Raw genomic sequence first — 14853 nt, forward strand, 5'->3', positions numbered from 1 at the left:
TGAGGTGGAGAGGGTGAGCAGCTTCAAATACCTGGGTGTTCACATCAGTGAGGACCTCACATGGACACCTAACACCACACAGCTGGTTAGGAAGGCTCAACAACGACTGTACTTTCTGAGGAGGCTGAGGAAGTTTGGTATGTCGCCCAAGATCCTCAGCAACTTCTACAGCTGCATGATTAAGAGCATCCTGACCAACTGCATCACTGTGTGGTACGGCAGCACTACAGCTATGGACCGCAAACGCCTGCAGAGGGTGGTGAAGACTGCTGAGAGGATCACCAAAACTCCACTGCCTTCTCTGCAGAGCATCTACCACCGCAGAGCCCACAGGAGAGCTGCCTCCATCCTCAAAGACCCCACCCACCCCCAGCATGGACTGTTCACACTTCTACCCTCAGGCCGTAGGTAAAGAAGTATGAAATGTAAGACTGTCAGACTAAAGAACCCTTTCTTTCCCACCGCCATCAGACTCCTGAACAACTGATAGGAGTCTATAACAATGGACTACCTCCCTGTAAACGGTCCTTGACTGTTTACATTTGTTTGCACATTACTGCCCTTTTTTACTGCTATGTCCGATCATTGCCTTATTTTTGAATTATACTGCCTATTTTGCACTACATTTACCTTTATTTTGTACTATACGAGGTTTGTTTTGTTTTTTAACTTTTATTTTGCACTACATTGCCTTTACTTTTTATTTCTTCCGCTTATTTATTTGTATTTGTAATTGGCATTCATGGTGGACAGCAAACTAAGAATTTAATTGTACAAGAGGACATGTCCTTACTGTGCATATGACGACACACACTTTGAACTTGAAAAGAATGGGATAGATGGCAAAGATTTTCACTTTTGCAATTCTGTTGTTCCATTTAATTGAGCATGTGCAAGAAACAAGTGTTGCTGCAACATCAAAGTTTCACATGCCAAAGTTAAAAGTTTTCATGTCCTGTCATGGCTACATCAACCATGGCAAATTTCACCTTCACTGAGCAATCTAAAATTGTTGTTCTAAGAACACATAGATGGCAAAGATTTTCATTTTCACAATCCTATTGTTCTCTTTTAATTGAGCACTCAGTTAAAAATTATCCATCCGATTACTATAAAAGCAGAGGTTCACACAACAGGTAATTTTATCACTAGATTATACACAGAGCGAGTTCAAAGTTCCATCTACAGTGTCTTGAAAAAGCATTCATCCTCCTTGGTGTTTGTCCCGTTTTGTCGCATTACAAGATGAAACTAAAATGAATTTTTGGAGGGTTAGCACCATTTGATTTAAACAACATGCCGACCACTTTAAAGGTGCAAAATGTTGTTTTATTGTGACACAAACAATAATTAAGATTAAAAAAAACCCAGAAATCTGGAGTGTCCATAGGTATTCACCCTCTTTCGTATGAAACCCTCTAAATAAGAGCTGGTCCAACCAATTCACTTCATAAGTCACATAATTAGTTGATTAAGATCCACCTGTGTGCAAAGTGTCACATGATCTGTCACATGACATCTGTATAAATCAACCTGTTCTGAAAGGACCCTGACTCTGCAACACATAAGCAAGCAACATGAAAACCAAGGAGCCTCCAAACAGGTCAGAGACAAAGATATGGAGAAGTATAGATCAGGGTTGGGTTTTAAAATATTATCCCAAACTTTGAATATACTACGGCGCACCATTAAATCCATTATAGCAACATAGAAAGAACATGGCACCACTACAAACCTGACAAGAGAAGGCCGCCCACCAAGGAAGGCATTAATCAGAGATGCAACAAAGACACCAAACACTGAAGGAACTGCAAAGATCCACAGCGAAGATGGGAGTATCTGCCCATAGGACCACTTTCAGCCATACACTCCACAGAGTGGGGCTTTATGGAAGAGTGACCAGAAAAAAGTGTCATTGCTTAAGAAAGCATGTTTGGAGTTTGCCCAACAGCATGTGGCAGATTCCCCAAACACATGGAAGATGATTCTCTGGTCAAATGAGCCTAAAAGTGAACTTTTTGGCCATCATGGGAAATGCCACGTGTGGCACAAACCCAACACCCTGAGAACACCATTCCTACAGTGAAGCATGGTGGTGGCAGCATCAGGCTGTGGGGATGTATTTCATCTGCAGGGACAGGAAAGCTGGTCAGGACTCAAGGAAAGATGGATGGCACAAAACACGGGGAAATTCTGGAGGAAAACCTGTTTGAGTCAGCCAGAGGTTTAAGACTGGACAAAGGTTCACATTCCAGCAAGACAATGATCAAAAACATACTGCTAAAGCTACACTGGAGTAGTTTAAAGGGAAATATTTAAATGTCTTGGAATGGCCTAATCAAAGCCCAGACCTCAATCCAATTGAGAATCTGTGGCATAACTTGAAGATTGCTGGACACCAGTGCAACCCATCTAACTTAAAGGAGTTGGAGCAGTTTTGCCTTGAGGAATGGGCAAAAATCCCAGTGGCTAGATGTGCTAAGCTAATAGAGACAAACCCCAAGAGACTTGCAGGTGTAATTGCAGCAAAAAGTGGCTCTACAAAGTATTGACTTTTTTTTTGGGGGGGGGGGGGTTATTATTGTTTGTGTCACAATTAAAAACTAGAAAAGCATTCGGAGAGCGCAAACCTCCGCCAAGCAGCTCATTTCACCACATATTGAGACTTACACCTAAAATGAGATACTAGAATCCTTTAAAAAAAAATCCTGGATCCAGAAGGTGATCCGGATCACCGCCAAAATTTAATGGATTGTTACTTGTGCCCAGTCACACACCTGGAAAAAATTTCAGAGCAATCCGTTCATAACTTTTTCCATAATGTTGCTAACAGACAAACCAACAAACAAATGCTACCGAAAACATAACCTCCTTGGCAGAGGTAAAAAACAATGTAAATCAAATGGTGCTAACCCCCCCCCCCAAAAAAAAATCCATTTTAATTCCAGCTTGTAATGCAACAAAACAGGACAAATACCAAGGGGGATGAATACTTTTTGCAAGACACCAAGTTTAACGTATCCATCTACCATTTGTCCTCCTTTTGAGAGCATCTCTATTTTATACTTTCTCTAATGGTATATATGAAATAAATAAATGGACGTGAACAAAAATAAATGAGTAATGGTATTACTGCATAGGTTTTGATAGATATATCTGTTTGGCACACTTGAAACTGGTACAGGCTGGTCTGATTGCTACTTGTTTTGGTTACTTAAATCCGTGAGATTCATCTTTGCTTGCACATTCTGCTCTTTGCTTAATGAAGGTTATTTTAACTTATGTATTTCTTCTTTCATAAGATTATGATCCTGATGGGTGATGTAACGGTACATAACATCTCTCTTCTTTCAAAAAGGAGTTTAAACCAGTGATGTAATGTATCATCACCCACTGACTTTACCCTGTCATACATAGATAATTTAGCTTTGTCAATCACATCATCCCATTACATAGCTACAACACACTCTTGGAATGCAAATATATACTCATGTTTGTCCTAAAATAAACTGAGAAACATCTCTGAGCAGCTGTGTCTGCATTAGTGACCGTTTGCTCCCAGATTGATCCGTGAGGCAGAATTTCCTGGGCGGCAGAGGTTGACATTCCTAGATAAGGCTTTGTCAACTCAATCTCCTTCAGTGCAGACAGAAATAAAACTGCTTCTCTAGCCATTAGGCCATGGCTTCTCCCTCTCTCATTCATTCTCTAAATCTCTAAGATTTAAATCTCTAAAAGATTCTCTGGATCTTTCATTCATTGAGCAAGGCACTTAAAGATTTGTCAGATCAAAAGTTTCATCAGTTTTTGTCAAATTATACACTCCATAAAGACTTTTGATCTGACAAATCTTTAGATGGTGTCAACAATTTTAAATTTCAACCAATAAGATTATTGATATTTTAGAACAGTATAAAATGAGAAATTGTCATTATTGATCAGATCATTCTGCAGCCTGACTCAGCTTTGGCTGTTCAATTCAATAAAAGTCTATTTTCTGCAACTCCTTGACCTTTGGCTCTTTTTGAGATGGGCAAGCTTCCACAACAAGGAAGACTCGGGAAGAAGTCCCATTCTCATTCTCTTCTTCTCCCTCATTCATTGTCTCTCACTCTCATTCATTCATTACATTACAGACACTTAACTGTTGCTCTTATCCAGGCAACATACCCAGAGCAGCCTGGGGAACAGCTGGGGGTTAAGTGCCTTGCTCAAGGGCACTTCAGCTATTACTGCTGGTTCAGGGAATCAAATCAGCAACCTTTTGGTCCTAAAACTGCTTCTCTAGCCATTAGGCCATGGCTTCTCCCTCTCTCATTCGTTCTCTAAATCTCTAAGATTTAAATCTCTAAAAGATTCTCTGAATCTTTCATTCATTCCTTCTCAGCACAGACAAATGAGTAACTAGTGGTAACAAAACACAGGAAAGAATAATCACGTGTAACCTGCTGTTTTGATATCAAACATGAGATGCTGAAAGAGAAGGCATATTTGCCCCAATTTTTTTTTCTTCTTCAAACATAAAACAAAGAAAACCTACTTTAAAAAAATATATATATTATATATTAATATGAATGGGTCTCATTTCTCTTGATGGAAAGGAGTTGATAATATTTTGCACAGTTAGATCAATTTATTTAACAAATAAAGTAAATTGTGAAAGAAAAGTATTTAAAATTGACCACAAACTCTAGAGCTTCCTTGACATTTGGACAAAAACAGGAAATATCCTGTGCTGTTGTGCGTGACAATGTAGACTTTTTTGATGGTGCACAAGCTTGTATCCTTTAAAGCTGTGTATCTGCAGTCGGGCGGCACGGTGGTGTAGTGGTTAGCGCTGTCGCCTCACAGCAAGAAGGTCAGGGTTCGAGCCCCGTGGCTGGCGAGGGCCTTTCCGTGTGGAGTTTGCATGTTCTCCCCGTGTCCGCGTGGGTTTCCTCCGGGTGCTCCGGTTTCCCCCACAGTCCAAAGACATGCAGGTTAGGTTAACTGGTGACTCTAAATTGACCGTAGGTGTGAATGTGAGTGTGAATGGTTGTCTGTGTCTATGTGTCAGCCCTGTGATGACCTGGTGACTTGTCCAGGGTGTACCCCGCCTTTCGCCCGTAGTCAGCTGGGATAGGCTCCAGCTTGCCTGCAACCCTGTAGAACAGGATAAAGCGGCTAGAGATAATGAGATGTGCAATCAGATTCATGATGTGCAACTGGTATTTTACAAGAAGGAAAACAGGAAAACAATCTTTCTGAAAGAAACCATAAATGGTTTCCTGTAAAAAAAAAAAAAAAAACCTATAAAACGAAAAAAAGAAACCACTCAGTTTGTTTTTGTTTATTTAAAACCATGAAATATGTACCAAGCCCTCATTTACAAATTTACACAATTGCAAAAAAAAAAAAAAAAAATGATGAGGGAACAGTGGGTGAGGAAAAAGGGGCATCTCACAAAAGAATCATTACAAAATATTCTAGAAAACACCGATAAGATAATTACTTTGTTTTGCTTGATTGTAATCTAGCATGTAGGAATAATGACAATCATACAGTTGAAGTCAGATGTTTATATACACTTAAGCTGAAGTCATTAAAACTTTTTAACCACCCCACAGATTTTATATTAGCAAACTATAGTTTTGGCAAGTCATTAAGAACATCTACTTTGTGCATGGCATAAGAAATTTTTTCCAACAATTGTCTACAGACCGATTATTTCACTTTTAATTGACTATCACAATAGACCCCTTCGCAGTAAACGTCATTCATACGCAAGAGGAAATTGCGCGCGCAGCCTGGACCCAAAAAAGACTCAGAAATGCCTAGTTGTTGTGTTTTTGGGTGTCAGAATCGTAGCAGTGATGGGGTTAAAATGTTCAGAATTCCAGCAGGATCTCACCCATTCCAAAAAAAATAAAAAATAATCGCCGACGTCTATGACTACAAGCCATCAAACGTGTAGACTGGGATGAAAGCACTATCAAAAATGCAGCGCCAACTTCATCACAGGTAAGATCAGGCTATTTATTGAATCTTTCTTTTTTTATTCTTTCTAGTCTTCGTTTATTGATGTAGCAAAATACTTTGGTAACGTTTGTCTGATTAGCTGGGTCATAGTTACACAATGTAATGAATATTGTTAGCATGTTAACTTAGCTTTGCATGCAATTTTGTTTGTAGGAGAGGTCTCGCTTGACTCAGTCCAGATTTTGTGCCATCATTATTTGTGTATGCTGAAAATCACAATTTTAAAGCAAGGATGGAAAGGTAAAATTGTGTGCCCTCACTCTACAAAACAAAACACAGCCGAGAACATTTCACACTACAGACCTGGATTAAAAGTGAAGGGTTATTAAAATTGTCAATAAAACATTTCTCAGTCAAAATAAGTAAAATATAGGGAAAGTGTCATTGAATGAAATGTGTGGCACCCAGCTCTACTGCTGAGGTTCCTGACAAAGAGCTGCTTTCAATAATGATCAATTTTTAAACAACATGCCACAATTTTAAAATATAAAATGTTAAAATATACCCCCCCCCCCAACACCACCATCATGTATATTGGACAGTAGGCTAATGGGCCAAAAGAACCTGTTATTTCACAGTTTGTGACGCTGCCAACAATCAGCCAGATCAGAGGCAAGAGTATGGGCAAAATTGATGTTTTTTCTTTTAAAATCTGGAAATATCATAACCGACCAGCCTCCCCTGTTTGAAAGACTACCAGCCGCCACTGGTCTAAAGACTTGTGGGCACGAAGTTTTTCGTGGGTGTACACTGAAGTCTTGTCAATAAGGTACGAGTATATATCTGGCCATTGTATACCAGGGAACTTACTAACATCTTCCGTCCACTCTTTAATTAAATGCGGATCCGGTAGGCGATGTCCACTTGTTAGAGTTAACTTATTTATGTAGCATTCTCGATCTTGTAATGACAATTGTTTGGCATAATCTGACAGCTCATAATGCCGGTCTATGGGCAGCGCCATTGTTTCTGAGTCCAGGCTGCGCACGCATCCTGGCAACGGTCAGTTTGTTTACAAACATGCGAAGGGGTCTATTCCAGCGAGTCAAAAGTTTACATATTTGACATAAGTTAACTGTGCCTTTCTACAGCTTAAATTCCAGAAAATGATGCCAGGCCTTTCGGCAATTAGTTTTAGATAGACTAACTGGAGTCAATTGGAGATGTACCTGTGATCATGGGAAAATCAAAATAAATCAGCCAAGACCTCAGAAGAAGAATTGTGAACCTCCACAAGTCTGGTTCCTGCTTGCGAGCAATTTCCCAATGCCTGAAGGTACCATGTTCATCTGTACAAGTAATAGTACACAAGTAAACATCATGCGACCACACAGCAGTCATACCGCTCAAGGAGGAAGCACATTCCCTCTCCTGGAGATGAACATACTTTGGCACAAATCAATTCCAGAGCAAAAAGGAAAAGACCCTGTAAAAAACTGTAAAAATGCTGGAGGAAACTACTCCAAAACCATCATAAAAAGTCAGACTGCAGTTTATAAGTGCACACAGGGACAAAGATCTTACTTTTTGGAGAAATGTCATCTGGCCTGATGAAACAAAAAATTAACTGTTTGGCCATAATGACCATTGTTATGTTTGGAGGAAAAAAGGTGAGGCACGCAAGCCGAAGAACAACCATCCAAACTATGAAGCATGAGTTGGCAGCATAATGTGTGTGGGGGGGGGGGGGGGGGGGTGCGCTTTACTGCAGGAGGGACTGGTGCACAAAATAGATGGCACCATGAGGAAGGAAAATTATGTGGATATATTGAAGCAACATCTCAAGGCATCAGCCAGGAAGTTAAAGCTTGGTCGTAAATAGATCTTCCAAATGGACAACAGCCGCAAACATACCTCTGCAGTTGTGGCAAAATGGCTTAAGGATGTCAAAAATCAAGGTAACCATCACAAAACCACGATCTCAATCCGATAGAAAATTTGTGGGCAGAACTGGAAAGCGTGTGCAAATCAGGATGCCTAAAAAAACTGGACTCGTTTACATGACTTCTGTCTGGAGGAATGCACCAAAATTCCAGGAACTTATTGTTACCCAAAACATTTGACCAAAGTTAAAAGGTAATGCTACCAAATATTAACAAAGTACATGTAAACTTCTGACCCACTGGAAAAGTGAAAGAAATAAAAGCTCAAATAAAAAAAAAATAATAAATCACACTACACTGGCATTTTACATTCTTAAAATAGTGATCCTAACTGACCTAAGATGGTCAATGTTTTCTAGGATGAAATATTAGGAGCTATGAAAAACAGAGTTTTTGGCTAAGTATTTAATTAATGCTAGTTTAATATTAATGATAAATTGTTAATTTTACATTAAATGTACGTAACATTTATTTAGCACTTCCCTTAAAGGAGGTATGTGACAAAAAACATTAACTTGATGTGTATCATAAATGGTACCTTTGAAAATGGCTCTGTTACATATGAACAAAAGTTGTGCCACTTTGAATGTTGAAAAATCTGGGTCATTTTGGTCAATTGTTCTACATTTAAAAAAGGAAATCATAAAAATAGTGTGGCCACTTTCCCAGAAAGAAACCCTTCTAAAATGTTAGAACTTCCAAATCTTTGGACATGGCTCAATAAAATAAAAAGGAGGTGGCAAATAATTTAAAGTCCATTAAAATGACACCAATTAATTAATATGAATTACCTAATTAAATACTCAGCACAAACCAAAAATGGCCATACCTTCCATAACACTTGGAATCTTTAAACAAAATTCACTGTTCAATCGACGATCCTTGTCAAAATCTTGAATCATCGTCTCATCATTTTTATAAATTTGACTGTAAATCAATCGCGAACAACAAACTACCACAAAAATATTATAAATTAATGATAAGAGTAAATAATGATTCACAGAGCTGTTTCAACGGCAAACTCCAGCCAGATTTTGGCAACTTTCACCCAGACAACTAATTTGTATGAAACTGAAAAATAGATGATGCTCCCAACTACTTGAAAATAACAAGGGATACAGACAAATCGCATTAACTAACAAAATGTGACACTATTTAACTTATCTTCATATAATGCATGAAGATGGACTTTAATGAACTAAAATTTCAGTAACTTCATTCACACACCTCTACATCCGTTTACAAAAAAATGAAAGACAAAGTGATGGCATCGTCCATGAAGCCCTCCATCAATACAAGCATACTCTGGGTAGTCCTAAAATACAGCTTTAATACTTGAGTCAAGTTAAGTCATTTCAACACGCATGATCCAAGCCTGACCAGCAGCAGTGAACCGGGTGCTCAGTGATTGGATAACCCGATTTTCACATGGCCATTTAACACGAGTGGGGGGGAATAAAAAATTAAATGGTAAACTTGGGTCCCAATCAACTTCCAACGTTCTTCAGGCAGTAGTCAAAGTGACAAGTCACTTCCAATATATTTATCCAAACACAATGCAAACAAAAACTTTCATATCTTATCAAGTAAAATTTAAAGATGTAAAAAGCTCTAGCGCTTGTAGTTTATGCATTAACCAACCAAATGATTAATGTGCTTTAAAAGATCGTGTTCTTCTGGTCGGCAATGTTTCTACGTAGAGGTTGCCTCTGTAGGGGAGATTTCATCAATAACCTGAGTGAGAATCTCATCGATGACTTCGCAATCGTAGTTCACCTGCTGAAGGTCCAGCGCAGGAACGAAGGTGACAAGGAGACGAGCTACTCTTTGTCGGAGTTCTCTTAATCTGAGGTTAAAAGAAGAGAAAGTCTATTTGAATTATGTTGTTACATGTCAGGGCTATGCTTCTGTCTCAAACACCAGAAAAGCTCCAGTTTTATATCATTCTGAATCGCACAAACCATCATCACACACAAATATAATACAGATTTGATCGATATTGTACTATACAATGTCTAGAAATTTCCAGGAGAGATCTTACTGGATGTTCTTGTTTTCTTGTCCGATCTCTGGTCGGTCCTGTGTCTCATGCTGCTGTGTACCAAAGTTTCTTCCTGTTCCTGAGTTGGAGGCTTCTGCTGAAGTTGCTGCCCTTTCTTCATGAGAGGAAATAGGAAAACCTGTCTGGAGCCCTTGATCTTCTGCACTTGCGTTGACCTTTTCGCTTTCTCCCTTTCTCTCTTCTAAATCTTTCTGCAGGTTCTCATAGCGGGTCAACAAACCGCACTTCTCATTTTCTAGACTGTCCACCTGTGTGCGTGAGGATTTTGTATGAAGATGAAAGGACAAAATAAAAACTGCTGTAAGAGGACTACACATCAAGTGTTACTTTTAATTATTGCCACTTAATTATTTATTTGAACATATTTAGTTTAATTATGTTGCCAACCACTGAGCCTAGAATTTATTTATTTATTTTTAAACTTCGATATGATTGGTAACTGATCATGCAACACCCACCTTATCCTTCAGCTCTTCTCGTTCCTTGTTTCTCTGATCCAGTTCCCTTAGCAGGTAGTCAATCTGACAAGCCAGCTCATCATCACTCTCTAATGAAGCTTCCTGGCCTTTTCTCTCCGTTTGTGCTATCCCCGTTCTCAGCTCACTGAGCTCATCTTGGAGCTGCTTTATCTCCTCTTTGCCCTGCAAGTACAACACTTTGTAGTCTTGTACCTCCTCTGGGTTGGTCTGTGTGCTCTGGTGGCTCTGCTCCTTCTTCAGCGTGTTTTGTCTGAGCTCCAGCAATTGGCTCCTCAGCTCTTCCACTTGTGAGCTGAGGAGAAGCAGCTGAGCGTGGCTCTCGTCTCGTTCCTTTGCCGCCACTTCCATGAGTTCCAGCAGTGCGTCCTGCTGCTGCTGGGCCTCCAACACATCAAGGACCGAGTTTTGCAGTTTTGCTGAAGTCTGACTACCTGGGCTTATTTCATCCCTATGGCTTAGCTCTTCTTCCAACTTTAATGCACTTTTAGCCTCGTTTCTTTCTTGGTTTTCTTCCTCAAGGCTTGGTACACTCGTCTGTTGGGCTCTTGTTTTCTCGTTGATGGACCTCAGTTGGTTGTTTGTATTCCTCTCCACTGGAGGGCCATCATATTCTGATTCAAAATGGTTGCTATTGCTTTCTCTATCTTTGCTCCATTCTTCTTTTTTCTTCTGTTCTGAATCCCCTTCTTCCCGTTTCACAGCTGGGCTTTGTAGAGTCTGAGTTGCGATGCTGACAGCCCTGGAGGACACAGGGGGTGAAGCTGCTGACACAACAGTATCACTATCTCCATGGTCCACTTTTTTTCCTAACTCCTCCTCACTCACCATTCGCTCTAACTTGACCTTAGTTCCTGCTGTTGGCCTAGGTGAGCTGATGACTTCAATGATCATAAGGTCATCATCCTCCTCCTTTGTTGCTGTTGCATTATTTTTCCATCTTGCACGATCATCACTACCACCATCAAGATTGATGATGGTTTGTGAGGAACAGAGCTCGGGTGAGGCTGTGGATGTTGATGGACTGCCTGGTGTGTTGCAGTCAAAACTGTCTCTTCTGGCTCTCTTTATCTGTCCGTTCTCTTGGCTTGGGCCCAGGGCTCTCTTCGTCCTGAAATAAAGGAGAAATTAAATCAATCATTCAAATGCTCGCAATGCCATCTTATTTTGAAGGAGAAGGTGACAGAGGGAGTGACAGAGACATGATATTACCTTGCTGTCACAGTAGAGAGAGAGGCAACATGGGTGATAATTGGAATGTTATCAGGAGATCTCGAGCCTGTAGAATTAAATGATAGATTCACACAGGTAATACTTGTATCCAATAAATTTTGTATATAAAACATTCTGTATACACACACAGGAAAAATAGGTCCTCACCTGCACATATAGGGGGATGGGAATTGAGAGAGGGGCTGGGCATTCCTTGGGAGGGGCTCTGTTCAAACATGGTGGGAGAATTATATAAGCAGTTCTTAATTGTTACGCACACAAGTTATTGCGTGTGAGGATGGCTCTGTAAAAGAACTTGAGCGCATCCAACTCACTGACTGATGTATATACAGTTGTGGTCAGAAGTTTACTTACACCCATCATGGACATGAACGTCATGGCGATATTGGGCTTTCAATTATTTCTTTGAACTGTTCTTTTCTGGATAAGAATACAACATATATCTTTAATGAAAAAAACAAGAATTTGGTGTACAACTTAATTTATTCGGGGTTTTCTGAAATCAACACAGGCTCAAAATTATACATACAGGGTCAAAAAGATATACACAGCACATCTAGTATGATGTGCATGGTGATGCCCCTTAGCAAGTTTCACCTTGACCAGATACATTTGACAGCAATCAACAAGCTTCTGGCAGAATTCTGGTTGGACATTTGACCACTTTTCTTGGCCAAATTAGTAGAGTTCATTTAAGTGTGTGGAGGTGTCAATTTTGGAGCAGGGGCTTCTTTCTTGGATGTCAGACTCTCAATCCATGGTGATGTAAATCTCAGTTCGACTGTAGACAGTATTCCAGTAGCTTTCAGTTAGTTGTTAATTGCAGGCCTATGCCTTGGTGGTTCCTGAACCAATTTCCTCTCAGCTTGGGGGGGGGGGGGGGGGTTCTTCCAGCAAAGTGGCTATACCTCCTAATAACTTGTACATACAAGTGTTTGAATTGTTTCAATCTACAGATATTTAGAAATGTGAGATCCTCTTTCTCAGACCTGCACTGAGCTCCTTGGACATTCCCATTATACTGTTTGTTAGTCAAGCTGTCAAACAAACCCTTATGTTGGCACAGAGGAACTACCAACTGTAGACAATGATGATCACTAACAGGAAGTTAAGAGGCCTTGGCAAGTTAAGACATTTTTGGGGCTTTCAGCACCATTGATCTACATAATTTTTTGACTCCATATGTATAATTTTGGCCCTGTGTTGGTTTGATAAAAACCCAAAATTAATTAAAACATGCACACCAAATATTTTTTTTCTATTAAAGATGTATGCTGTACAATCATTCTGCCACAGAAAAATAACAGTTCAAAGAAGTCAGTGAAAGCCCAATATTACCATAACATTCATACCCATGATGACCTCACATCTGTGTATGTGAACGTCTGACAGCAACTGTATGTGTCAATAAATACGGGGTGCCGTCAAAAAGTTCCAGGACTGTTCCTTTTGCAAACCAACAAAACATGGTATGGTCAGTATTTCTCTCGAGTCAGTATGCTGCATGACTTCGAACTGCATTACACGTGTTTTTGTGATGACATGCACGCATTACTGCATTAGTTCAGAAATAGTTTGAAAGAAAAGTTCTCACCCCAAGATTGATCTGGCGAAGAAGGTCCTTTTGTTTCTTTAAGAGATTAGCATTTTCTTTAGCCAGAGCCAAGATCATCCGCTCCTTCCCTGTATCATTCTTCTCCTGCACCATCTGAAACAAACATAACACCACTTTATTGTACAATCAATACCATAGAAAGTGTAATAATTGTTAATATTCATTTACTGCCAAACAGTATCAAATGATTATTACAGAAATTTTTCTAGTAGCCAGTGTAACAGTCACATGTTTCAGTTCTTCTTAATGCTGGTGGCTTCAGTCACCTGCTTTATCCTGGTCAGTGTTGCCATGGATCTGGAGCCTATCCCGGGAACAATGGGCGTGAGGCGGGAATACATCCTGGATGGGTTGCCAGTCCATCACAGGACACCATGCGCGCACACATTCACACTTGCAAGCAATTTATCTCAGCCAAGCCACATATTGGCATGTTTTTGTGAGGTAGGAGGAAACCAGAAAACCCAGGTGAAACTCACGCAGACATGGGGACGACATGTGGAACCAAGTACAAACATGGTCCTGAAAATTCATAAACTAATTCACACCAAGCTCCCATTTCATTGCACCAATTCTCCCATTCTACAGCTCCTATATTGAACACAACTTAGCAAAACATACCCTACCAGTTCCTGAAAACACCAATATGTTGCAACAACCACCTTTGATCAACTTTAATAATAAGATTGTTTTATAAAATCACCATTTGCTACAGTTGTTACATGGCTTAGATGGAACGCAAACGCCAGCTAAAACATGCAGTGTTTTCCTGGATCTATACAGGCAGAGAATGAAAATGATACTATCTTGACAAATCAAGTTAAAACTTAACCCAAAGTAGACATCACCTGTTGTCTGGTCTTCTCCATCTGCAACTTCTGATTTCTCTCACTGTTTCAAAACACGAATAAAATATTTTATTTTTTACACACACACACACACACACACACACACACACTAAGAACATATGTTAAAAGAAGTCTTTACGGTAAACAACAGAATTTATTACTCACTGCTGTTTGTAGGTTTTCTGGTATCTGGGTTGCTCCTCATCCGAATCCTCAGGCTCTTCTTCAACTGTACAATTCCTGAGAGAATTAAACCCTCACGAGTAAGCCGATATACACATTGTTCGATATGGTATATAGCATTTAAAAAACAATGAATTAATGCAGTCCAGTCTTTTCACATGGCTTATCATGACTTAAACCAAGCTTTTAATCAACAGCATATGGCCAAAAGTATATGGGCACCTAACCAATCACTCCAATATGTGCTTGTTGAACATCCCATTCCATATTCAACCCCTCTTTGCTGTTATAATAACCACCACTCTTCTGGGAAGTCTTTCCCCTATATTTTGGAGCGTTGCTGTGGGGATTTGTCCAGGCCAGGCACTGATATTAGGTGAGGAGTCCTGGCAAGCAGTCAGCATTCTAATTCATCCCAAACTTGTTCAGTAGGGTTGAGGTTGCTTTGTGCACAGGGGCACAGTCATGCTGGAACAGGTTAGGGCTCGACGTCTTCGTTCCAGTGAAGCAAACTCAATGCTACAGCATACAAAAA

The 14853-nt window shown here is 39.9% G+C and overlaps 1 protein-coding gene across 1 annotated transcript in view; it reads right to left on the bottom strand.

Moving 5' to 3' along the window:
• Nucleotides 1–5314: 5314 nt before the first annotated feature.
• LOC132891663 (MORC family CW-type zinc finger protein 3-like) overlaps nt 5315–14853 on the bottom strand; it is a 75472-nt gene continuing 65933 nt past the window's right edge. Inside the window, exons 12-19 of the mRNA XM_060929463.1 lie at nt 14301–14375; nt 14136–14178; nt 13267–13380; nt 11820–11877; nt 11652–11718; nt 10422–11550; nt 9943–10211; nt 5315–9747 (exon numbers count right to left, since the gene is read on the bottom strand). Coding sequence (XP_060785446.1) covers nt 9594–9747; nt 9943–10211; nt 10422–11550; nt 11652–11718; nt 11820–11877; nt 13267–13380; nt 14136–14178; nt 14301–14375 — 1909 coding nt within the window. The 3' untranslated portion in view covers nt 5315–9593. The remainder of the gene's footprint in view (nt 9748–9942; nt 10212–10421; nt 11551–11651; nt 11719–11819; nt 11878–13266; nt 13381–14135; nt 14179–14300; nt 14376–14853) is intronic.

The sequence above is a fragment of the Neoarius graeffei genome, chromosome 9, assembly GCF_027579695.1.
Source record: "Neoarius graeffei isolate fNeoGra1 chromosome 9, fNeoGra1.pri, whole genome shotgun sequence".
Lineage (NCBI taxonomy): Eukaryota > Metazoa > Chordata > Actinopteri > Siluriformes > Ariidae > Neoarius > Neoarius graeffei.